The 16,131-nt window shown below is 37.4% G+C and overlaps 2 protein-coding genes across 3 annotated transcripts; both read left to right on the top strand.

The window, feature by feature from the left end:
* The first annotated feature begins 981 nt into the window (after window positions 1-981).
* LOC119984180 (serine/arginine-rich splicing factor RS41-like) lies at window positions 982-5,305 on the top strand. Of its 2 annotated transcripts, none has more exons than XM_038828007.1 (6): window positions 982-1,132; window positions 1,984-2,094; window positions 3,649-3,761; window positions 3,867-4,102; window positions 4,241-4,882; window positions 4,988-5,305. In XM_038828007.1, exons 2-6 carry the CDS (start codon window positions 1,986-1,988, stop codon window positions 5,010-5,012), a joined length of 1,125 nt encoding a protein of 374 aa, XP_038683935.1. In that variant the 5' UTR covers window positions 982-1,132; window positions 1,984-1,985; the 3' UTR covers window positions 5,013-5,305. The 2 variants fall into 2 exon arrangements, with proteins under 2 accessions (XP_038683935.1, XP_038683936.1); XM_038828008.1 differs by lacking the exon at window positions 982-1,132 and adding an exon at window positions 3,092-3,422.
* Window positions 5,306-10,628: 5,323 nt separating this feature from the next.
* On the top strand, window positions 10,629-12,690 carry LOC119983802 (protein DETOXIFICATION 49-like). Its single transcript, XM_038827528.1, has one exon. The coding sequence runs from the start codon at window positions 10,902-10,904 to the stop codon at window positions 12,510-12,512; it is 1,611 nt and encodes a 536-aa protein (XP_038683456.1). The 5' UTR covers window positions 10,629-10,901; the 3' UTR covers window positions 12,513-12,690.
* The last annotated feature ends 3,441 nt before the right edge of the window (window positions 12,691-16,131 follow it).

Raw genomic sequence — 16,131 nt, 5'->3', positions numbered from 1 at the left:
AGGATGGATGGCAATTCACCTCCCAAGATACAACGCTTCACTCCCACCGTTGGTAGCACTATCAAAACGATGGACTTAAGCGAACCTCTCTCGAACTGTGCTCTCAGACCTGAATAGAATTTTCTTAGAGTGTGTTTTTCTGTACTACTTTCAACTGAGGAGACCACTTCTATTTAACGAGGTAGTGGAGATGTGGAAAGAGATAGGAACATATTTTGATAACTCTAGTGGATAGACACAATCTTGAATGAATCCAATCTTGCAGGGATTTTATCTGAGCAAAACCAATTTAATTTTAAGCTCATCTTCTCACATAACTTGAGTTCGGCCTCAATTGATTTGGGTCATTCTTCACCTCTCTTATTTGGGCTTTGCACCAAATAATCCAACAGGGATATCTTTATATTTATGGCCTGTGACTATCTTTTTCTTTGATGGAATACAAGCTAACTCTATCACCACTTAATAACTGTTTTCGTTGTATGGTGATCTGAAATTGAAAACCTGCTCGGCTATTCATTATTCACATGATCTTTATGCCTTCATCGCTCACCAAAAAAAGAAATTTAATTTGAACAGGCCCATAGCCTTAAGCCCAAACTATGGGTTTCTGAGGTCCGACGTGACAATATATAACAGAACATTATTTTACATACATCAAGGTACATATTTGTTGAATCAGATTCGGCCATTCTTATTTCCGCCCTGTCTTCTGATTCTTACCATCTTGCTCCTTTTGGCCATCTCCTTGAGGCCATTCACTTCTAGCTAGAAGTGCCCAAGAGTTGGGTCCCCTTTCTACTTGGCTTGAAGAGTATCCAGCATGTATTGGTCCTTCTCCTCTGAAGGATTGCCTCGTCGGTTCTGTTTCTTAATATACTCTCCGTTTATAATTAAAAAAAAAAAAAAAAAAAAGAGTACATATTTGCCTCATTGTGGCACTTTCGAAAATAAAAGAAAACACGGGAGTCTCTCGGCTGTATTAAGTTCCCCTACGTCATCATCTATCTATTTATTAGAGCCAACGGGTCCACGCTTGGATTGATTGTTTAAAAGCCGGCTCTTTCATTAGGGTTTCGAGTTCAAGAGTGAAGGTTCCGCTCTGTCTTTGCACTGCGGCTGCCATCAGGAGGTACGGCACACATCAATTGATTAATCCTCAATTCTCTGTAATTGTTCTTTGTGAACGTTTTTCCCATGCCTTCTTAGCTCCTTCAACGGATCTTTTATTCTCTGATCTATGGTTTTTAGTTCGTACATGCCAGATCTGGTTGCTTGTTGATTCGATCTGTTTAAATAATCCGAGTTTTTTTGGCTTTTGTTTCCTGATACTGAACTTTGGCGAACCATGTTTCTTCCCTGCACTGGATGAACTAAATTCGGCTGTATTTGCTAAGGGATTTCATTATTTTAACAGAGCGTTATGTTTTATTTACATACATTTGTGTTTTGGGGATGGACGTGCTTAGGATTTAACTTTATTGGTTTCAATATTTGAACTACGGTAAACAGAATTCGTCGTTTCTTTGGGTTGTAGATTAGGTCCTTAGGAATATAATTCCTCTTGTCGCTTTGATTTACTTCAAAAAAATAAATAAATTCAGATGATACTTCTGTTATAAAGGTTGGAGGTGGTATAAATGTCCTAAGGTGTTTGGTTTGGTCTATTGGGATTTATGTTTTTCACTTATTTTTTGCATTTAGATATCTGCAATGAATATGACTTTTGCATGACTATATAGGCATACTCTTGCCCTTTCCTGAAGATGACTCATTCACGTTAATAGTTTAATCTGAAGACACATTACTATTATAAACGTAACTGTTTCTTAGGCTTGAATGACTGTCAATGAAGTTTGTGAAGTCAACTATGAGTGCTTCTTCTTCAAACATGCCCTGACAAATTATCGTGATGAATTTACCTTTCTGAGAAACTTTCTTGTAGTGTAGATTATAGAACAAATCCTTTAATCTTTTTTACAGCAATGATGAGGCCAATCTTCTGTGGGAACTTTGAGTATGATGCTAGGCAATCTGATCTGGAACGTCTGTTTAGAAGATATGGACGAGTTGAAAGGGTGGATATGAAGTCTGGTAAGGATATTGCTCATCTAATATCTGCATATTTTTTGCTAATGTGATATTTTGTATGTGTTAGATATTTTTGATGTTTCCTAGTGTTATTGTCTTCCTTTGGCTTAAGAGTGAAATTTCTCGAAGCAGATGTACCACAATTTCGAAGAACAGCAAGATCCTCATGTTTTCTTATATGTGTGTATGTATATATATAAAATTGAGCTTTGAAAGTATGTTTCCTAAAACAATAATGCTAATTTATTTCACTTTTGAATTTTGCGACGAGTTCTTTCACAAAAAAACATTCTGAAGAAGTGGATAATACCTAAAATAGCAAGTCAGTGCAATTCAAACTTGAGTTAAATGATGAAATACATGTGACACAGTGACAGTATTGTGAACCTTGATTTCTCATTTAACTCAGTACGGGTGATTGTCAGCAGCCTTTGGTGATATATGATTGAGAAGGTTTGTTGGCTATATTTTGCTGTTTAATGTTTGGGAGATGTAAGGATTAGGCAATCATTCATGTTGAACGTATGAGAAGATATTTGAATTTATTTGACACAACCTTTATAGTCATCTTCGCAGCTTAGTATGGGAGTGCTATAACGTATTGGGGCAGAGGTTTTGACTGCTTGTAATAAAATTAATTTATTTTTTATGGCGTTTTAAGGAACAAGACGCAATCAAGTTGAAACCTGTACACACAGATATGTTTAATAATTTTCTTTATATGTAATCTTTTATCAAAAAACTATTATCAAGACACAATTCACGACGAGCAGTGCAGCAGCTAGCGCAATTCAGCAGGACCGTTTACTATTGTAGAGGTTGCAGCTTCCTCTCGAGTTGGTTGTTCAGTAGTATGACTGTAACAGCGTTCAGAATATTCAGCTCAGCAGCAACATCTTCCTTTGTTGAGTCCTAAATGGGGGGTGCAGGATATGTTTTCCAAAAAAAAAAGTGTTGTTTGAAGCATAAACCCCCATACTCAGCATTTTCTTTGGCGCAGGATTAACTTGGGATTTCCATACACTTCCCGGCTAATGGATGGGCACTTCAGAATTCTCTTTCCTGCCTGAGACGAGCTTCCTCTTCTTGTTTTCAAGAAGAGTCACTCTGATCTGCAGGGGCACTACCATCCCTCATTTTCCTCAGACACCATTGCTTTTCATTCATCATGACTTTTGCCCCAGCCTTCAATTTCAGACATGTTTCAAGCTAGAAACATTGCCGACCTCACAGCAGAGGCAGCATGGAGAAGGCACTATTTTCATTGACCCACCATGAGACATCCACTTTTGGGTTCTTGTTCCTTGACATCATTTAGTTCATCACACAAGGTCTGTTGCTACTTTTACTGGTCGCTTAGTTTATAGATTTCACGAAGGTTGGCAAGATTTTATTAAAGGGTTTGGTAAGGTAGTGCTTTGAGTGGATCTAGCCGGGCAGTGCTACCTTGTGTCTAAATGTCCTTTCAAGGGAGGATTCTCTACCATTTCTCTTTAGAAGCATGTCTCAGACAGGGAAAAATGTTTTTGAAGCCCCGTTTTATTCGTCTGTGTACAGGTTTTGCTTTTATCTACATGGAAGATGAGAGAGATGCTGAGGATGCAATTCGAGGACTTGATCGTGCAGAATTTGGTCAGAAGGGTCGCAGGCTGCGTGTTGAATGGACTAAGGTAATGCAACTGTAAGCTTAATGTTGATGATTCTCATTTTGTGCATTTGTATGCTTTATTTCAATTTTATAGTTACGCTTGAGCTCATTTATCCTTATGTTACAGCATGAACGTGGCATCAGAAGGCCTGGGAGCTCAAAAAGATCTTCGACTAGTTCTAAACCTTCAAAGACCTTGTTTGTTATTAATTTTGATCCATATCATACCAGGACTAAGGATTTGGAGAGGCATTTTGAGCCATATGGGACAATAGCAAGTGTAAGGATCAGAAGAAATTTTGCATTTGTTCAGTATGAATCACTAGAGGATGCCGCAAAGGCCTTAGAAGCTACAAATATGAGGTTAATTTTTAATTCACTCTATGCATATATAGTGACGCAGTCTTGTGGAATTCTATTTTTAAAGCTAATGAATCTGACCTAGTTTTCACAATAGCTTAATCTTCATGCAACTTATATTGTTAAACTTTGGTTTTGCAGCAAGCTAACGGACCGAGTTATTTCGGTGGAGTTTGCAATTCGGGATGATGATGAACGGAAATATAGCCCCGACAGAAATCGTGATAGGTCCCCGGACAGGAGAAACTATGATAGGAGGCGCTCACCAAGTCCCTATCGTAGAGAAAGGGGTAGCCCTGATTATGGCCAAGGCTCTAGCCCCAATCCTACCAGGAGAGAGAGGGCGAGCCCTGATTATGGTCGTGGTCGTGGTCGCAGCTTTAGCCCCCATAAAAGAGACAGGACAAGCCCTGATTATGGTCGTGGTTCAAGTCGTAGTCCTTACAGGAGAGAGAAGCTTGGCACAGATCATGGGCGTGGCCGCAGTCGTAGTCCTTACCGTAGGGAGAGGGCTAGTCCTGACAATGGTCGCGGTCCCAGCCAGAGTCCCTATCGAAAAGAGAAGCCTAGCCCTGAAAATGGTCGTGGCCCTGGCAATAGTCCTTATAGAAGGGAGAGGGACAACTCTAAGAATGGTCAAGACAGCAGCATTAGCCCGTATTCTAGAGATAGAGGGTCCCCAAATAATGGTCGTGGACCCAGTCCAATTTCAATGCCTGAGCCTAGGGACAGTCCTGACAACTTTGGTGGAGCTGAAAGCCCCATGCCTGAGATATATCACAGGTTTATATTGATCTCATTGTTTTTAGTTTCACATTTTACCTTCTGTGGTTTATTATTGTTCTCAATGTGCTTTTAATGCTTGTGTTCATTATTTGGACAATACAGCCATTCACCCCCGGGAGAGGAATGATTTGGTCACTGATAAGTCTCTCACCCCTTGATGATGAATGAATGAATGATGGTCATCCTGACAGTTCTGATGTTTTGATGATCTGTAAGGTGTAGAACCCTGTCTGCATGTGTACTTTCTATTATTACTTTGTGGGATTGTGGGGATTCAAACTGCAGTATGTTACAGCTGATCTTGTAATGTAGGACAAAATGTAGTGTTAGTTTCATTTTATGCTTGACATTATCGACAATATGTTCTCTGTGGTTCCTTTAATATTGTACTCCCTTTTATACATGCCAATTTGTCAATCATGTATGTTCGTGCTTTGTTTTTTATTTTTTTTCCTCTTTCAACGTAGATTTCTGCCCTGGTTTGGCGCTTTAGTTTTCTTTTTCTGATCTATTGTGGACACACAGGATTTGCCCTTTGTCAATTGTTCAATTAGGTCCTACGCAATTGGGGAGTTTGTGATTACGTGTTCAAGGAATAGGTGCGCACACATGATTGTGGCTGTTTGCGTGGTATTATTATTATGAATGAATGCGTTGGATGATCACACTTGGTCGCTTTTGCATATGGGTTATGATCACACTGCGACTAAACATTGGAGGATTCATCTACTTGGCTTGTGTGCAAGAGTTGATGTGGTGGGTTGCTAAACATGGAGGATTCCCTTGTAATACGTATGGGGAGTGTGGTATCTCAACTGGATCTGGAAAGTGGATGTCTCCTGCCAATGAAACATGGAGACGGCTGTGGGCTGTTTTCACATTCTTTAGTGGTTTTTAGACTACCCTTGGGTTCTACAGATGGGTTACGTCTGTACAATATATTGAACTAGAGCGGACTCATTTGAATTGAACCTCTTTTGACTCAATTGGATAGGAAGTAAGGGGATATTTTGACGTTTAAATATTCTGATTTTAGTCACTCTCCAGTCTCCACAAGAAGTGCTCCTTGGACGCAACCAACGCGTTTGAAAGAGACTATAAACGCGTAGAAGCGCGTCATGACACTATACTTCCAGCGTGTTTTCTGGTCTCTTCCATTTTTAGGTAGAAATCACGACATGGGTAAAGCTGTTTTTACGTAAAAGGAGGCAGTGACGTATATGGGGTACGATCCTGGTGGGGAACCCACCGTTGATGTACTTGGCCTGGAGATACAATGTTATACGCGTCACGATCTAGACCATTACGATTGTGTCTCCTACCCACCAATATTTGGTGTCCGACTTTGTATGATGTCATGCTTGTAGTTCTAACATTCGTACTCCATGCAGGCTGCAGCCACACGAGCTTGTGTGTTCAAGAACAGGATAAATAGGTGGAAAAGATTTAACCGAAAACATTATAATTTCACAAAAATTTTGGGAAAAATATATAGTTTTCGGGCATATGAAATGACTGTGGAGGGCCTGGGCCTGTGGTTGTTTCGGTTGTATATATTTTAACGAATTGGGTTAAATAAATATGAAAGGAATATTGAAGGATTACTTGAACAATTCGCACTTTTTCTTTGTCGTTGTAGAAGTTGGTACCTTCTTATTATAATCGATAACTATTTACACGTCTTGAATGGTAACGATCACTAGACTATTGGTTAATAGCAAAAGAGGCCATTATCAATTCATTCACTTTTTGAAATATTACATAGATGATTCATCTACGTTCATCTCTTTTTTTTTCTGACCCGTTAATGTGGATAATATATTTTGGGTCACAGATAAGGAGGTCTAGATTCCTTCCTACATTTCTAATTTGATGTTTTTTCTTAATTAGAAATATAGAAAGAAGATAGAACTCAGATAACTGCTGATACAGACTCATTCTCGACAATTCTCACAATATAAGAATGCACTTCCTCTAGCCAAACTCTAGGGACCTCAAAACTCGTAAGCTTTCCTAGCAAGGGTGTGAGCTGCAGAATATTGCATTACCGTGAGACATGTTGAAAACAAACGTTCTCCAGTAGGCGAATAGTATCATTGGCTAGCTGATTCCACCGGATGACCAAATGAAATAAATGAATTTCTACAATGTATACCAATCAAAATCACTCTGTTTTAAATTTTCTCTTATGTCACTAATTACAACCAAATGGAAGTGGATTCTTGTGTTGAAACAAGACAACCACCCAACAAAGCGATATTAAGGATATATGGCTTTGTCAAGATCGATGACATAATTAAATTCCTTCTTTGTCTTTGCAAGTGCTTAGTTCAGAGGAAAATAGGGTGTCTTTAGTGTACTTTGTTGATATCATTATGTTAAAGACTGAGACTTAGAGAAGTTTATCTAGATTACACCCTCATTCTTTGAACTTGTTATGTACACACAGAGCCATAATATCCTAATCATATCTTCACTAGAACAAGACTTATTGTCATTGAACTAAATGAATTATCAAATAATGTGAAGCGATATATGTATTTACAAGGTCATTACCCATGATTTCTCATTAAGCTTATCGTCTTTTTAAGGACCTTTCACACAGCTTTGTAATAAGGGATCAGACTAACAATTAAAATCAATCGGATTAAACAAGAGCTTACCTGTTGTTCAACCATTAGTCATGAAACTAGAAGGTGTATATGTAGTAACCAACTCGAGTGGGAGAGGCCACAAGCCTTCGCAATGTCAAACTTGGTGGTGCTGGGTGAGCTATAGAGTGACGATGGGGCTTAGTGAGGGGCGGAGCTAGGAAATAATATTGGGGTGGACTAATATTAAAATAATATGACTTCGATACGTATGAAAAAGTTTGTTGGGGTCCGGGCACAACGCCCTTGGAATTTTTTTTAGGGGTATTTACAACCTTACAATTCCTTGAGATAATATTACAATTAACATTAATCTTGATGATCGGTCTCATAAAATAACTTAAAATGTTAATAGAAATAAAGAACGCTATCATACAAATAAAAAAAAATTAACATATCATATTCAAGATGGTGAATATAAAAATTGAAGCACAAATTACATTTAACGAGACGAGTAGAGAAGTATTTTTGTCTAAGATACTATTGTGGAGGGGCGGTGTTCCAGTATATCCTAATTTGTATCTATGTTATAAGACCATTATTCTCTTCTCCTTTGTATCTCACCAACAGCAGACAAAACAGACAGATTAACAAGATAAAAAAACTTGAAGTGAAACAAAATGTACCTGAAATATTCCCCAACATTTTTGGCCTATTCAACAGTTTTTTAAGGGAGTTTTGATGAATTTCTTTGTAATGATGGATGATAAGGGATAAGACTAATTAACAATTAAGATCAATCGGATTAAACAAGAGCATACATGTTGTTCTTCCATTTGTCATGAAACTAAAAGGTGTATAGCTTAATTTGTATCTTGCCATAACACCATTCTTCTCCTTTGTATCTCACCAACGGCAGACAAAACAGACAGAATAAGATAAAAACTTAAAGTGAATTTCTTGTAATAATGCAGATCGATGTGGGTCTCAGCCGCATATACCAATAAATCATAGAAAAATGATGGGTCTTGTGTATATGCTAAGTATCATCTTTGAGAATGTCTATGTTAAGAGATTAAATCATTAAGAATATGAGCTAGTCCAAGCTCTTGACTTTCATTTGAATGTCGGTATGGCTGAGTGAGTGGCTCTCATAATGCTTTGGAACAAGATTTCAAAAGTTTCAGCCCATGCTAGCTATAGATTCAGTCGGTGTCAGATATCCACTGTTATCTTAGTGTCTAATTAATAATTTCGATCACAACATCATCTATAGCTAATTAACTCATCGATTATTAATTTAAGGTTTGGTAAATTAACAAATAATCATATTGGCTCGGGTAACTTAACCTCGACTCTTCACGTTAACACTTACAGACTTGTTTAGGTATTCGGAAAGATCAAGTCGGACTATCCAAATACCTACTAGAATTTACATAGACCAAAATTTGATAATTTATCGTCATTAAAAAAACACAGAGAAATATATAACACTAACACTTTTTCTTCTTTTATTTTTTAAAAAAAAAAAGAAGAAGAGGAATTGGCCTCATTTGTTGTGGTTAATTTATTTTGTTTAGTTAGTCAATTAATTCCGTGAAAGACTTATAAATGGTCTCATTTTTAATCATGAAAAGGTAGTTAGATGAATTAATTAGTGCTATTTGATGATCAACTGTCAAAAAACCAATCATTATTACCTTCAACGAACAACGATTCCTTCATTAGGATCCTTTTTAGTCGTTGATCAATTTAAAGCATGAATTGCACCTTTACTAACATTCCTCTCCTTTCCTTGAACCAGAAGCATAGAATTCAACAATATTTGTCTTTCGGCATTGACACCAAGACAAAACATGTTCATAGATCGATAGTTTCATTTTCCTTTACAATTTTCATGGTTCTCAATCATGTCCCATTTCTAAACTCCCTCCCATGCACACAAAGGATCCACCGAAAGGTTCCTTCAAGAACAACTAGAAGACAGACATATCTGTTGATTTGTGCGTTTGAAATCAAAAGGTTTATTTGGTCAAAGGAAGGAATTATGAAACGAAGAGTTAAGCATTCAACTAAGAGTAGTAGAATTCTTTACACGTTTTAATGACCGAGCTTGTTTTCATTACAAATATAATTAAGACCAACCCACTCAAGTGCGTGGAACCATGACTGCCCTCCACTTGGCAATTGGTCGACATCTTAGACTAGAGGTGCCCATTTTAGTGTAGAAGTGGGACTTTATTTTGGATACGCGGCATCAACAAAGCCTGAACCAACTGTCTTTGTTAAGCCATATCAGTCCCCTCGTGTCCTTTATAAGAACACTTGCAATGGTGTTATTTTGTCTGGACCAACAAATATGTATAGAGTTTTATGTTTTGTTAATTTAGTTGTATTGGGTTTTGTGTTTTGCTGATGTGACTGTATTGGGAGATGTGTTTTGCTGATGTGATTGTATTGGAATATTGTGTTTTGGTGTAGTTTTATTGTAGACAACATGGAGGGCATGAGAATTTGTTGGCCTCCATGTTAGGTGGGAAGGAAAAATGTATAGGAATTTGTGTTTTGTTGATGTGGTTATATTGGGAGATGTATTTTGTTGATGTGGTTGTATTGAGAGACGTGTTTGACTTGACTTTTTATGTAATAGAGGTGGGACCCTGGGGAGATTTTTACTGGCCCAACAAATAGTGACCATTGCAATTGCTCTAAGGTAAAGATATAAAATGCGGATCACTTTTTGAGGATGTGATAAGAAAAATGTTAAGTGGAGTCCATTATTTTCGATCTCACATGTTTCAAAACGGTAAAAACATAGGTCCACATTATAAGTGTTTATTTTAAGTTCACATGAGAGAATTCTTGTGTATATATATTCATGTATATATGTATTTATGTATGTGTATTGAACTTAGGAATAGGAGCTTTAAGTTCACTAATATGTCCAAAAAATAGTTCTGGCGTTCTTGAGGACACATGATCATTAGCAATTTAGCATATTATTGACCAGTAGTCTAAACTCTAAACATTCCATCAGATACTTTGACCCACTATTTTCTCAAATAATCAAAGAGTTCATATTATGATTATCACTCACAGAAATACATATAAATATGTCTGTGTGCCAGTGTGGCTTCAAAAAGAGATTCAAATCCTTTTGAATTCAAGATTAAGTGGGAGTTGACGATGCATTTTTGGGTAAAGAAAGGGTCTCAAATCTTAGTTTTACTAATCACTACTGTAGGAGCTCGCCGGACGCTATAAACCATTCAAATGCATACAATTCGTTTAAGTTAAAAAAATCCAGCCCAACCTCGATGAAAACCCCTATAAAACCCTCCCTCCATATCCTCCCCCAAAACCCCCCAAACACTAATCTCTCTCTCTCTCTCTCATAGTGTATTGGACATCTCAAGGACATCAAAATGTGTCAGCAAAACTCTTCTCCTCCCAATCCCTCTTATCTTCTCTCAATCAAAGACCCAGAGCCCAACATACTCACACAATCATTGGTTCCCCAAAGCCCAACATCAAAACAAACCCAGAATTCTCACAGGACCCATCTCTCTCTTGTCCTCAGAGAGGCAATATCTTTAGCCAAAATAGCTCTTCCAATGATACTAACTGGTCTTCTTCTTTACTCTCGCTCAATGATCTCCATGCTCTTCCTCGGCCGCCTCGGTGAGCTCGCCTTAGCCGGTGGTTCCCTTGCCGTTGGCTTTGCTAATATCACTGGCTACTCTATTTTGTCCGGACTAGCCATGGGAATGGAACCAATTTGTGGACAAGCTTTTGGTGCCAAAAGATACAGTGTCCTTGGCCTCACCTTGCAGAGAACAATTCTTATGCTAATCTTCACTTCGTTACCCATATCTCTTCTGTGGCTAAACATGGAGAGAATTTTGCTCTTTTGTGGACAAGATGCAGCAATAGCAGCAGAAGCACAAACATATCTTCTTTATTCTCTGCCAGACCTGTTTGCACAGTCTCTGTTACACCCATTAAGAATCTATTTTCGAGCTCAATCAATAACATTGCCACTAACATATTGTGCCACTTTAGCTATTCTTCTCCACATTCCCATAAATTACCTTCTTGTTCCACACCTTAGTTTAGGAATCAAAGGTGTTGCTCTTAGTGGTGTATGGACAAATTTCAACCTTGTAGCTTTCTTAATCATCTATATTCTCGCATCTGGTGTTCATAAGCAAACTTGGGGAGGCTTCTCAATTGAGTGTTTTAAAGGGTGGAAGTATCTTCTCAATTTGGCAATCCCAAGTTGTATTTCAGTTTGCCTTGAATGGTGGTGGTACGAAATCATGATCTTGTTATGTGGGGTTCTGGCGAATCCAAGAGCAACTGTTGCATCAATGGGAATTTTGATTCAAACCACTTCACTGATTTACATATTCCCTTCATCTCTGAGCTTCAGTGTATCCACCCGGGTAGGGAACGAATTAGGCGCAAACGAGCCGAAGAAGGCAAAACTTGCTGCCATTTTAGGCCTCTCTTGCAGCTTCTTGCTTGGCTTTTCTGCTGTAGTTTTCACATTCATGGTTCGGAAGATTTGGGCTACTATGTTCACTCAAGATGAAGAAATCGTAGCATTGACATCACTTGTTTTGCCAATAATTGGACTTTGTGAATTGGGGAACTGTCCACAAACAACAGGTTGTGGGGTATTGAGGGGGACAGCTAGGCCTAAATTTGGGGCAAATATCAACTTGGGTTGTTTCTACCTAGTTGGGATGCCAGTGGCAGTATGGTTGGCTTACTTTGCTGGGTTTGATTTTCAGGGGCTGTGGCTTGGACTCTTGGCTGCACAATTCTCTTGTGCGGTGACTATGTTAGTGGTTCTGGGTAGAACAGATTGGGAAATTGAAGCCCAGAGAGCTAAAGAGCTGACTAGAGCTATGATGGTGGCTCCTGTTGATGAAGTTGAGGAGGAAGAAAAGACAACTAGAGCTGAAATCAAGGAAGATTTTGTTTATTTAGTGAATGACTTGGACACTAGTGATTACCAATCACTTGTTTAATCAATCACTTTGTATTTTCTTTTCTTTTTAAATGGGGCACTAAGTTGTAGAGGAAATAGAAACTAACAGTAACAGGTTAATTGTACTCTGTTTTATGCTCTATACAAATTAGACCAGAATTTTGTTTTGTTCAAAGTATTTGAATGGGAAGATGACACAATTGGGCAGGCTCACTGAACATCGCTAGTCAAGCAAGACGGGCAGTTTCAAAGTCGATTGCTTGAGCAGTAAAGCAGGATCTGCACTAGTCTTCAGATTAAGAGGAATGAGAGGTGACCAAGGTTGATTTGGTTCTAGTGTCCCAGTTGTGCAAATAACGTCAAAACAGGTTTTGGCGTGGATTATCATGCATGGGAAAATTTTGGTATTTCGCCGTTGACTCTCCAGAAAGTTTAGGACCTTCTATTTATATATGTATATATACGTATAACGCGTTCATCATATGTGTATTAAATACTCTTGCACTTTGTGTCCACGTGTTGAACTTTGACCCAAGTTATCATGAGGTCAAGCGAAAATTTTCTGTGCGTGCGGGCCTTACGGTCCGAGTTTTGATATTATGGAATGTCCAAAGAACAAACTTATATGATATTGTTCCCGATTACCAAAAAACAATGCAATTATGAAAATGACATGTAGCTCATCAATTTAATAGCTTATGGGAGCCCAACAGGCTTATTCTATTGATTTAATCAATGAAATAACTTAATTCCACTCTTCTATCCCATAATTCATTCTCCAAAATTTATTGTTTTAATATAAATTCCATTGTTTTTAAACACAGTCTAGAATTTATAGATTTAGTTTTGAATCCATTGTTTTTAAAATTCCATTGAAAAAAACAATGAAATTAAGCCCGATAAAACTCATCGACAATGGATCTTGTTAGAAAGAGCTTCATGCATTGATTCCGAATATATAATTTTTTTAAAATTCTAACATGTATTTTAAGAGTTAAAATGTTTTCAAATTTTGTTTCAAATACTTGGGCTATCACTCACTATATGGGTTACCTAGCATCATTAATGCAATAAGGAAATCATGTCCAAACTACTCCATAAATAATGGATTTGGGGGCTCCGTAATTCCCTAGAGTCTACAATTCATATCCAATTGTGAAGAAAAGTTCATACAAATTTTAAAAATGAAAAAACAAAAATGTAGTGTGATGTGACATATGTCTCAAGCCATTGGAGTTCAATTATAGACTCTACAATTTGAAACTAATTGCGGAGTCTCCTAATCCAAAATTATCAATCTGACGTTAGTATTTCAACATTACCACTTTACCGGCCCTAATCTTTTGGCAGGCTTTCAACTCAAATATGCTAAAACGGCTGCAAGGACCGGCCTATGCTCTCTCTCTCTCTATAGCAATTGGGTCAACGACTCAAAAAAAAGCAAAAACCTGATTAAATGCTTTTTTCATGTAACAATATAGTGGAGTTGACCATGCTTTCTACCACATTAATTTTGAATTATCCACCCGGTCAAAGAAACTACAATAATCACTTAATGCCAAGCGAGAGAGAGTCCACCGATTATATGGTTTTCTTCACCGAAATAAACGCGTTCGTAAAACTTACGCTCCCACGTTCGTGTTGTTATAACTCAGTATATAAGTAAATATTCAATTTCGTTCACACAATTGATATGTTTTTTTAATCTAAGTACTTTGGAGACAGCTTAAGAAAAACAAATTTATACGGACCTTTAATTTAGAACGGACAATATGATTATTTTGATTTGTTTGAACTGAATTTTCTAACACGCGTGTTTGATCCTTGCAATCAAGATGCATGATTGACCTTCCTTTTTATACTTGCTGCATATTGAGTTGAAATTAATGTTAGATTAATAATATGCGAGCTAGACTAAAAAAATATACACCTAGGTAGCCGTTTTGAATACACTAAAAGGTACCTACCGTTTTGAGAAATGAAGAGGTCTATGATAATTTTATTTACTGGGTGGTTAGATCAATCATGCATTAAAATACATTGTATATCATACTTTCTGCCTCTTAAGAGTTGTGAAGCATCACAAGATATGTAGAGAGGGCAATGTGCATGATCCTGACAAAGGATTCGTGCCCCAAAAACTAATATCGTTCCATTTATATATACAAGTGAATTAATGAGACTGGACTATATAATTAATTCATGTCATTCTTTTGAATTATATGATTGTATTGCTCAAGATGATTATTAGAATAAGCAGGTTTTAAATGATTTTTTTTATGAGGGTGGGCCGAGGTGGCCGGTATAGCAACCATCCTTGAGTTTGATCACGAGAGTATCCACACACTGCAAAATGATAAAATATTTTAACATGAAATTAGTTAAGTTTTTGGAATGGATAGTGATGATAATAATAATAATGACAACGACAATAATTGTAAATGATTTCATGTAAATAATTGTACGAATTCTTCATAACCATGCGTTTTATTTTCAACAAATTATTTTACGTTTTATGGGATTTTCTTTATGATTTGTCATTGATTAATCAATTTCAGAAATCATATCCTCATTGCATCAAATCTCTTGATAAGATCAAATGAACAGTGGGCCCCTTTTTTCATTTTGGAGAAAGGATGTCAGCCTCCTTCCCTGATCCCTCCTCCGAAAAAAAAAAAAAAAAAAAAAAGAAACTGAAGTTGAAGTGGGTCAGGGTCAAAAGAGTGGATCATGACTGAGAATTGTGGACCAAGCAGTATAACAAAAAGTGGGCAGCGCCCTCTGCAGGAGACAAGATGGCGCACGGAAGTAGCTTTGGTGGCTAGAATGACCGCATCTCCGTTTCAAATTTGACCCTCTCTATCAGCTACCAAAAAGCCAGAGTCTCTCTCAATACATATCCATTCGAAACGAGCAGATATTATATTTATATTATGTATGTTTATCAGAATATTGGGATATTTATATATATCATGTACGTTCACTTATTAAGAGGCGGTTCCGTATTGAGAGACAATTACAAATAATAATTACATAAGAGATTGTAGGAAATTAAGTTACACCACCATCCACTACTGTCATTCAATGAGGTGGTTATAGCATATTCTACCACCATTACTTCAAAAGTGATTTTCCCCCATTACTCAAAACTCAAAAAAGTGGTTATTTTGCACTCACGAAGTTGATCATCTGAATCACCAAGCACATCAATTAAAGATTGGCGATTTTAATAAAAACATAATAGTGATCAAAAGTGTTGCTCCCACTCAAGAGCACAATGACCGATGCTCCTTTAAGTGGTTACATTCGTTGCACAACGTAACCATTCCATGCGCCGAAATTGTGTACTTTTGAGGACACTTCAACTAATGCGGCTGTGCTGGTTAAAGTCCTTGATACGACGTAGACATTTTTACCAACACATTATGTGCACCCCCGACCTCCTTACTTTTAGTTAACAAGTTAAAACTTTACTTAATAAGAAAAGTATATACACATCACAAGTCACAACCCATATTCATGTACCCCCTGTTATTGTCAAAATTAATAAGAATCAATTGCTTGCGGCTAAAAATGTGCTCAAAAAACTGTTTTTTATCAACTTGCCGTGAATAACATCTTTATCTTAAGCAAATATGCTTCTTGCACGGAAGCAGATC

This window comes from Tripterygium wilfordii, chromosome 18 (genome assembly GCF_013401445.1).
Source record: "Tripterygium wilfordii isolate XIE 37 chromosome 18, ASM1340144v1, whole genome shotgun sequence".
Classification (NCBI taxonomy): domain Eukaryota; kingdom Viridiplantae; phylum Streptophyta; class Magnoliopsida; order Celastrales; family Celastraceae; genus Tripterygium; species Tripterygium wilfordii.
The sequence above is the reverse complement of the archived record's forward strand: the minus strand, read 5'-3'. Positions and strand labels throughout refer to the sequence as shown.

What these genes read in the sequence shown, in the direction of transcription:
- LOC119984180 (XM_038828007.1), top strand. Translation starts at nt 1,986, where the DNA reads ATGATGAGGCCAATCTTCTGTGGGAACTTTGAGTATGATGCTAGGCAA. An exon ending in AAGGGTGGATATGAAGTCTG is followed by an intron (nt 2,095 to 3,648) that starts GTAAGGATATTG and finishes GTCTGTGTACAG; the next exon opens with GTTTTGCTTTTATCTACATG. An exon ending in TTAGAAGCTACAAATATGAG is followed by an intron (nt 4,103 to 4,240) that starts GTTAATTTTTAA and finishes TTGGTTTTGCAG; the next exon opens with CAAGCTAACGGACCGAGTTA.
- LOC119983802 (XM_038827528.1), top strand. Translation starts at nt 10,902, where the DNA reads ATGTGTCAGCAAAACTCTTCTCCTCCCAATCCCTCTTATCTTCTCTCA.